This window comes from Otolemur garnettii, unplaced genomic scaffold, assembly GCF_000181295.1.
Source record: "Otolemur garnettii isolate 467f Iridium unplaced genomic scaffold, OtoGar3 scaffold00148, whole genome shotgun sequence".
Lineage (NCBI taxonomy): Eukaryota > Metazoa > Chordata > Mammalia > Primates > Galagidae > Otolemur > Otolemur garnettii.
The window spans coordinates 1,436,435-1,446,218 of NW_003852543.1; the positions used below are offsets into that span (position 1 = coordinate 1,436,435).

Below are 9,784 nucleotides of genomic sequence, written 5' to 3' on the forward strand. Positions count from 1 at the left end.
CCAAACCCTGGCCTGTGAGTTCTCACACCTGTACCTACCTTCCTCTCTACCTAGCCCCATAACCTCGGCTGCTGTGCCTGCATTATTATCCCTTCCACGGTTAGAGAATAAACAAACAAACAAATAAACACACTGCTTGGACTTACCAGGAACAATTAGAACAGAGGGGGATTTTTCAGGCTGTTCATTAATGCGGCTGCTGTTTTGAACCCAGAAAATGTTAACTGGCTCAGGCGGGCCCACCGCCTGACAGGTGAGGTTGAAGGCTGTGTTTCTGGTGACATTCATGCTCTCCGGCTGCTTAGTAAAGTAAGGAAGTCCTGCAGAGAAAGCATTAAAGGAAAGAATGCTTCAGATCCTTCAGCAGAGGCAGAGTCGGAGGAAAACAAACTGAGCTAGAACTCGGTAGCAGGAGATTCCTTTATACACTATGCACTATGCTGGGTCTGACGTGGCTGCTTTTCACCTCTTTAAAGTTGAGTGAGATGAAGTACAGAGCTTGACTTCTACCAGTTACCTTAAGCTGGCTTTCTAGGACACTGTTCCCAAACTGGCTGTAAACAGTGATTCAGAACTGGTTTTACTCCAAGGGAGGCCACAGACAGCTCTTAAGTCAGGTGTTGCTTAACCTCCTGGGACTGTTTTGGTTGGCAGGGTTTTACTATTTCTTAACTAATACAAAAAAAAAACCAGAGTGAAAACAAAGCTACATAGTAGGCCTGCCCATGGCATAAGGATGATGTATTGCATGTGACTCTCAGATGAGTGATGATAAATTTTAAAATCCCTACACGTGTATACAGCTGAACACTTCTGTTTTCTTTTCTTTTTTTTTTTGCAGTTTTTGGCCAGAGCTGGGTTTGAACCCACCACCTCTGGTATACTGGGCAGGGCCCTACTTCTTTGAGCCACAGGCTTCGCCCATGGCTGAACGCTTTTCAAAGCACATTCTCATGAAAATAGATAACAGCTACAATCCTAAAATCTAATGTAATTCCAAAATCAGGGCTATAGGGAAGTTTAAGAATATCTCAGAGAAAGACAGTCAGTACTTATTGTGCCAAAAATTTAACAAGCCAAGCTAATTGTGTTCTTCTGGCATTGAGAACTCACAAATCCAGTTCTGGCAGGAATAATGTGGGAGTCGTGTGGAATGGGATTCCTTTTTCCTGTTTCATGGTTTTCCAAAACTGCATTTGGATTTTTTTTTTTTTTTTAGACAGAGTCTTACTCTGTGGTCCTGAGTAGAGAGCCATGGCGTCTTCATAGTTTACAGCAACCTCAAACTCCTAAGCTCAAGAGATCCTCTTGCCTCAGTTTTTCTATTTTTAGTAGAAACAAGATCTTACTCTTGCTCAGGCTGATTTCAAACTCCTGAGCTCAAATAATCCACCTGCCTTGGCCTCCCAGAGTGCGGGCATAAACAAGCGTGAGCCAGCAACCCCCAGCCTGCATTCAGATTTAACATGTTCCTCCTCTGGGCATTTTTCATAAAATATCCATCAAATATTTTCCTCAGATTAGCAGCAAATGTAGAAATCCTCTCTGGCTGATGTTGACAGAATGCTGAGATATGTGGAGGTTTAAAAGAGCCTCCTCTGAGGGGCCTCCCGCCCTCATCTCTTCCCCTTCTCTGTTTCACTCCCACAAGCCTCCTCCTCCTTTCCCTCTTCCTCTCTCAGGCCTCCTGTTTTATTGGGTATCAAGTTCAGGCTCACAAAAAAATGGGTAGCAGGGTAGCCGTTTAGTGGGAGATGTTTGTGGTTGAGGGTGAAAGAATGTAAGAAAGAGAGATGATTCAATGGCTCTGCTAACAGGGGTGCCTTGGAGAGCAGAGATGCAGAGCCCTTGGACAGCAGACCCTAAGGGGGGAGGGGAGCAACCACTTGGGGTGATAATAAAGGTGCTCCTGCTTGCAGCCTCCCTGGATAGGCCCTGCCATCGCAGAACCAGGCATATAAACCCCTAGACCCAGGGCACCAAGCTCAGGACCTGGGCTCACCTGATCTGGTTCACCTGGACATCAGTTCACATTCCCCATGACAGTTAAAGTCCCTGAGGGCAGAGACTGGCCATCCTAGCCCGATGTCTCATTCCTCACCCTCACTGACCCTCATGTGATATCATGGAATTTCTCTGAACCATGCACCAGACAGAGATCTTTGCACCTAGAGGAGTCTCCAGCTGAGCTGTTGACTCAGTTCAGGAAAACCACTCACCCTCCAGTGTTTCACCATCTGCACAGGCAAAACAGGAAAAGGTCCTGAACAAAAATCCAATAGCCCCTTGACCAAGTGACTGGTATCTGGTCTCAGCATTGGGAACTGGATTAAAACAATGCATTTTGCTTCCTAAAAAGAAGTTTTCAGCTTATTTTTATTATAAAAAACCCAGTGGACAGGGTGGTGCCTGTGGCTCAAAGGAGTAGGGCGCTGGCCCCATATACTGGAGGTGGTAAATTCAAACCCAGCCCCAGCCAAAAACTGCAAAAAAAAAACCAAAAAAAAAACCCCAATGAATAAGGAAATCTACCTCTCTTTATCTTACCTCTAATAATTAGGATAGAGCTCAAACTGTAAGTATTGAATTCATTTCATTATTATCTACAGTCTACAAGGAGGACTGCCTTGTAAAATTTCAGTGTTGATAGATTTTCAAGGTTTGTATACAGAGTTATAAACAGACAGGCCAAAGTCCAGACTATTACACACTAAGGCAGGCTTTAAAACAAACAGTTCTGGGACACCAGGACTTGCCCTCTGGACTTACCTTGTACCTCAATGTAGATGGGGTCAGACACAATCTCTTCATTGTTTATTTTCATCTTACAGATATACGACCCATTGTCTGAACGCTGCACGCTGGTTATGCTTCAAAGAAAAACGCATAAAGATATTTACAGTGACTACCCTTTGAGTTCCAATTACAGAAACACAAAATTCTTCAACTTCTTTGTCATATGCTATGATAGTTAATTTAATGTGGCAACGTGGCCAGCTATGGTACCCAATTGTTTGGTCAAACACTAATTCAGATGCTGTTGTAAAGGTATTTTTCAATTTATTAATAACATTTAAATTAGCAGACTTTGAGTAAAGAAAATTGCTCTTTTAATGTGAGTGGGCCCATCTAATAAGAAAAAGTTGAGGTCCCATGAGTAAGAGGGAAGTCTGCCTCAAACCGCCTTAGGACTCAAAACTGCAGCATCAGCTCCTTCCTGAGTCTCCAGCCACTACCCTGTGATTTCATATTTGCCAGCCCACAATATCATGTGAGCTAATTCCTTAAAATAAATCTTTCTATAGATAGAAGATAGACAGATAGATAGATAGATAGAGGATAGACAGATAGACAACCTATTGGTTCTGTTTCTTGGAAGAACTAACACATGGCCTATCACCTTACCTTGATTTCTATGGTAGGCTCCACACCAGAGGTTCTCTGCATCAGGACCATAGCCCTTCCAAGCATTTTAGAATTTGTAAATGAACTCAGAGTTCTCCGTGACTTTTGGGGACCAGGAACAACTGTTCCATTTCTCCAGTGACCTCCTGAGACTAGAACCTAATTCCATTTTACATACATATGAATATTTTGTATAGTTCTAAAATCCACCTAATTTCCCAGGACTGCAGTTGTGATGAAAATGGAGGACTGGTATCCTTCCGTCCTCTTTGAAACTTTCTAGGACCTCGGTCACCATCTGAGAAGGTCCATCACTGTCAGGCCCACTGCATTTGCAGCAGCCATGCACCATGTGCTTGGGACACAGCGAGGTGCAAGTCTCTGGGTACTTCACTACCCAGCATTTACAAGTTGAGCTTCACGTTATTTTATTATAAGCCACCTCTTTTTCGTTTCCTCACATTACAGTTAGAAAACACTGTTTGAAAACCTCTGCTATAAAAGAAGGCAGTATTGGCTCTAAGAAATAATCCTACTTTCCCCCTTCCCACTGTGTTCACAAACAGGACATTACATTGCAGGTGTGAAACTTGCCCTTAGCCAGGGGTGGGAATAGGAGAGAGAATGAGGAATACTTTGAAAAATTCTCAGACGCTTTCCAACAGAAGATGCCATAATTGGCCCAAAGACACTGCTCGTTAGACACAGCAAAGGGGATCCAGGGGAAGGAAGAAAAAGACGAAAAACATAAGGGGTCCACTTTTCCTCGCAGCTTACTTCCCTGATATGACTTATTCATCCTTAAGCAAAATGAAATCCATTCCTCAACCTAAGAAGGGCAGAAGCTTCAAGTTTAAAAGAGACTAGGAAGCTGTCAAGATTAGAATGGCTCAGACCTGGCCTGTGGATCCTGCAGGCAGTAGGTGGCAGCTGCCAGGGGTTAGCACAGTCTGGTTGACATCTAGTGCAGACAGGTGGTAGTGAGTGAGGCCCCCAGGCCTCGAGGAAACACAGTTCCCTTAGGTTGAATACACAGTTTGAGAACAAACACTAAATATTTAAAATATAACTTTCCTCCAGCAATACCATTTTGCAGATCCTTATTAGCCTGAGACAAACAGAGTGCCTAAAATACATGTCAAGAATGGCATCAGTCAGAACTGGCAGAACTGGGGGAGTATCAGAGCCGCTCAGGTCAACATCACCTCATTATTTCAGGGGCCCAGTTACTATCTCTCCTGTCACTGCATTTCCCAGTGAGCAAGTCTGAGTGATGCCCCTTTGACATGGAATACTTTGTCCCCCTCATTCCTGTGTAGGAGCAATAGAATTCTAGAATGTATCTGATGACAGGATGGTGGACATGGGTCCAGGAAAGGCCAGCTCCTTTCATGCTTTGGGGGCAGTGGCTGGATGTCACAATGCCTACAGATCAGCAGGACAAACTTGAAGGGGACTTCACAGGTCAAATAAGGGACTAGCTTACCCTCCCCCGGCAACCTCTTGGATGTCATGATGACAGAAAAGGGTTGAAGAAAGAGGGAGAGAATCCTGTGTCTAGGACGCCCATGGGGGGAGAAGACTGGTGGCTGAGTGGTGACCCTGGCTTTCAGCAGTTCCTCAAGATTCTTTAGGGCTGACTAGTCTAATCTCTGCAGCACCAAAAACAACCAAGGCTTCTGAGGAGGGAGTCCTTCCTACATATTTCACAAGTCTACTTTAGAAGAGCATCATTTTCTCAAGGCAAGGCTACATGGAGTGAACCATGAGATTGGACAGGCAGAAGATACTAGTGCCTTGGAAGAGTGGTCCTGGCTCAGAGTCCAGCATGGCAGCAGGCTTCCATCAGGACCAAAGAGAAAGTGAAGGCCAGAGTGGGATGCAGTACACAGCCCTGGGAAGACAGACCAACAGGGCTGCACCCACCCCAGGACAAAGCACACCTATGAGGAGTGTCAGAAATCCTGAGCAATGCCAGCAAACCTGAGAAAGGATCAAGCATGGCTCAGTGCCTGTAGCTCAGTAACTAGGGCACTGGCCACATGCACCAGACCTGGTGGGTTTGAACCCAGCCTGGGCCTGCCAAACAACAATGACAACTACAACCAAAAAGTAGCCAGGTGTTATGGTGGGCACCTATAGTCCCAGCTACCTGGGAGGCTGAGGTAAGAGAATTGCTTGAGCCCAAGAGTTTGAGGTTGCTATGAGCTGTGATGCCAAGGCAACCGAGGGCCACATAGTGAGACTCTGTCTCAAAAAAAAAAAAAAAAAAGATCAGGCATGGATTAACAGTGCGGCAGCACACCTGGGCTGTAGAAGTTGAACACATAAAATGTCTGGGAGAACCTGAAAACACTTGGCAAGGAAGATTCAGCCCAGAAACAGAAAAGGAACATGCAGAGCACAAAGGGAACGTGACCAAACTTTGTCTTCAGTCATTCATGTCAAGGAGAGCTTAGCAATCACCTGGTGAGGACAGATACCTGCATTAACCAGCAAGTCCAGACCCATGCCACCTAAACTGCAGCAAAGATTTTCCATACGACATTCTACTTGTTACTTGCCAGACATCCAAGGAAAGGCTCCCACTGTGAAGGTGGGTGTAGGGGAGGGCTGGAGACGAGAGGAGAGGCTGTCCCTGGGTCTCCTCCAGCAACAGGAGGCTGAGGAACTCAGCCTGTAAGACTCTGAGCTGAGAATAGCAATCAGGACATCCCAACGACTGAGAGGAGTTCCAGAGAGAACACAGACGGGGGACTGGAGAGGGAGGATGAAGAAAACACTCCAGAACTGAGGATAAAGGTCTTTCCTAAACAGGCCCCTGGGTGAGCAGCACAATGGAGAGAAAAACTCACTGAAAGGCTTCATCGGGGATGTTACAACGCTAAGAGAATGTGAAGAGAAGCACACTATTCGCTAGTGAATTATATTAGCATCCTACTTCTCAAGAGCAAATGGAAACTCAAAGGAAATATATCAATGACTTCAAAATTATAACAGGACTTGTTTTCCTTTATGAATTCTGTCTCTAGCCAAACTACCTCAAGGTAAGGCTGGAAAAATGGCATCACACATGCAAATCCCAGTTAGTTAGTGGAGGATGGGCTCTTTGCCAAAGTGAGGAAGAGAAAGCCAAGAGGTAAAAGGACCTGGGCTGCATGAAACAAGGGCTGGACCTCAGGAGGAGGAGGGGACCCCAGAGTAGTAGCCGACATGGCCAATCCTAATAATTTTCATCATTGGGAGAGGAGATGCAAATGTTCTTTAGAGTTTAGGGAAGAATGAGTGACTGGTACTTAGGCAACTAGTAAATTCAGGAATATCAAAAAGCTACCCAAGAAGAGCTATCGTTTGAATGTCCCCTCCAAAGCCCACGCTGAGACTTAACCCCCAATGTGGCTGTAGGGCGACGTGGGACCTTTAAGAGGTGATAGGTCATAATGGCTCTCCCTCAAGAGTGGATCAATCAATTCTTAGATTAACAGATTAATGAGTTACCAGGGCAGTGGGACCAATGGCTTTATGAAAGGAAGAGAGGCATGACATGGCATGTGAGCACACTCAGCCCCCTTGCCATATGATATGTCCTGTGCCACCTCAGGACTCTGAAGAATCTCTACCAGCAAGAAGCTCTACCAGATGGGCCTCCTTGACCTTCCTAGCCTCTATAATTGTAAGAAATGCATTTCTTGGGTGGCGCCTGTGGCTCAAGGAGGTAGGTGCCGGCCCCATATGCCGGAGGTGGAGGGTTCAAACCCAGCCCCGGCCAAAAACCGCTAACAAAAAAAAATGCATTTCTTTATAAATTACCTGATTTCAGGTATTCTGTCATAAGCAACAGAAAATGGACTAAGACAAGAAGTAAAATATAATTATAGTATATTACATGATTCAGCTGAAAACGGAATTTCCACAGCCACAAAAAATGTGAACCCTGGATATTGATTTAACCATAGCTATGAGTAACATTCTATTAAATTAACAAAACATACTGGAGACTGGAACACACATACAAACATACATAGGCTTGCATATGGATTGAATATCTCTGGAAAGACTCAAGAGATGGGTAACCTCAACTCCCCATAGGGAGAGGGCTGAGGCTGCAGTGGAGAAGAGAATTTTTATACCACATGTGGGCAATGCTTTTAAAAAATAGTATTAAAATCTCATCAGATTTTGGTCAAATACGAATATCTGAACCAGGGACGGTGAAAGAAAGTACAGACTCAGCCAGGTATCTAGACAGGAATAGGGGTCAGCAGCTACAAAAGCCCATCACACCAGGCCAGCATGGGCAGTGCAAGCCTGGGGACATCCTACACACACACACACACACACACACACACACACACGAACACACATAGCATGTCCCTCCCCCTTAGTCCTGCCACAACTAGGTTGGCCTGCCCAGAAATGACTCATAAGTAGTAATGAAGTTCTAAACTCTCCAGGGTGTCCTTAAGAGAACTACAAAAACCCCACAAATACTGTATGATACCACCTATATGAGGTACATAGAGTAGCCAAATTCATAGAGAAAGGAGGAAGGGAAGTGGGGAGCAGGGGCTGGAGAGAGGGAGGAATGGGCAGTTACTGTTTCATGGTACAGAGTTTCAGTTTGGGAAGATGAAAAATTTCTGCAGCTAAGTGGTGGTGATTGTTGTATAACAATGCTAATGTACTTAATGCACTGAATTGTACACTTGAAAAGGGTTAACATGGACCGGGCATGGTGGCTCACTCCTGTAATCCTAGCACTCTGGGAGGCTGAGGTAGTTGGATTGACTGAGCTCATGAGTTCAAGACCAGCCTGAGCAAGAATGAGACCCCATCTCTAAGCAGCCGGGCATTGTGGTGGACTCCTGTAGTCCTAGCTACTTGGGAGGCTGAGGAAAGAGAATCACTTAAGCCCATGAGTTTAAGGTTGCTTGCTGTGAGCTGTGACACCATGGCACTCTACCCAGGGCAACAAAGTGAGACTCTGTCTCAAAAAAAATTAAGAAAGGTTAACATGGTGAATTTTATGTTTGGCATATTTTACCAATACAAAACTGAAACGTGAAAAAAAAATTTAAATAAATACAGAGATCCACTAATAAGCTTCCTAGTTTTACCTGCCACAGTTCACAAGTTGCCGATAGGACGTAACGTACAATCCAAGCACTCGGAGCCTTAGTGGAAAGGAAGTCTTGTGAACAGGAAGCAAGTCACAGAGTGTCGGTATCTGGGTTTAATAACAGCTTTTTTAGCTGATGGCCTGGGGTCTCAGTACCTTATAGAACCAGAACCCCCTACAGGGACACAGGGCCTCGAGGACACAGGAATTCCAGGAGGGCCTAAACTACCCACTCAACATCTTTACAAAGAAAATGTAATGAAAAATAAAATCCTTCCAGCTTTAGCCACTGGGAATTCTGCCAGAGTTTAAAGAGCAGTGGGAACCCCTAGACTAAACAGAAAACAAACCATAGATACTTTCCCTTTCCCACAAAGCTCCCAAGAAGTAAATGTGCCAGCTTGCAGGAGCATCAGCTTTTGTTTTTGCAGGAGAGTTGTTCTCCCTAGACTTCCCGTCTGGTAACTGCTGCCTCTGGAGTGCTCTACCTGATGAGAGAGCGTTTTCACCTAAGCTAGAGGAGGCTCGACCAGACATTAAAGCTAATTATATCCCACAAATTACACCCTCCTTTGGAGACTCCAGGGAAAGATCTTGACCAAGCAGTGTCCCAGGGCCTAGTTGAGTAGATGTACTATAGTTACAAGCTGAACTGGGTACAGATGAGGGGAGTTACTGCTCAGAGCACCAACAAGGCCCAGCCCAATGACTCAAGTCCTGCAAAGAAGGCCTGTTAAGTGTTCTTGGGGGTCCACCATCTGCTAGCAGACTCGAGTGTTTTCTACACCTGTTAATGAAAGATAACTCCTGGCTCTATCACTAAAAACAGACATGCAAATGAAAAGGGAAAGAAAATAAAAAGTGAATTATTAGTATGGAATGACCTAGCTTAAGAGGGCATCTGGAACAGAAAAACCACATCAGTATTTCCTCCCTTATAAATACTCCCAATCTCAGCACTAGGTTGAAAAATAATTATGTTTTAATTTGCATTCCTTTATTTGCTAGTTTCAAAATAGCACATGACAGTGACAGCCTTTAAAGTATTTTGAAGACTTTTAATAATACACAGAAATGTTTAGGGCCAGGCAAGGTGACTCCCTTCTGTAATCCTAACACTCTGGGAGGTTGAGGGAGATAGGTGGATTGCCTGAGCTCAGGAGTTCAAGACCAGCCTGAGCAAGAGTGACAAACCATCTTTAAAAACTAGCTGCAACACTCTACCAAGGGTGACAAAATGAGACTCTGTCAAAAAAAAAA

The 9,784-nt window shown here is 44.7% G+C and overlaps 1 protein-coding gene across 2 annotated transcripts in view; it reads right to left on the minus strand.

Moving 5' to 3' along the window:
* Positions 1–9,784, minus strand: part of MERTK (MER proto-oncogene, tyrosine kinase) — a 120,137-nt gene that overhangs the window by 76,975 nt on the left and 33,378 nt on the right. The window contains exons 3-4 of one of the 2 annotated variants that reach the window (XM_012811029.2): positions 2,770–2,870; positions 147–320 (exon numbers count right to left, since the gene is read on the minus strand). In XM_012811029.2, the coding sequence (XP_012666483.2) occupies positions 147–320; positions 2,770–2,870 (275 nt within the window). Of the gene's footprint in view, positions 1–146; positions 321–517; positions 582–2,769; positions 2,871–9,784 lie in introns of those variants that run through there. The other variant, XM_023518822.1, reaches the window with a different exon arrangement.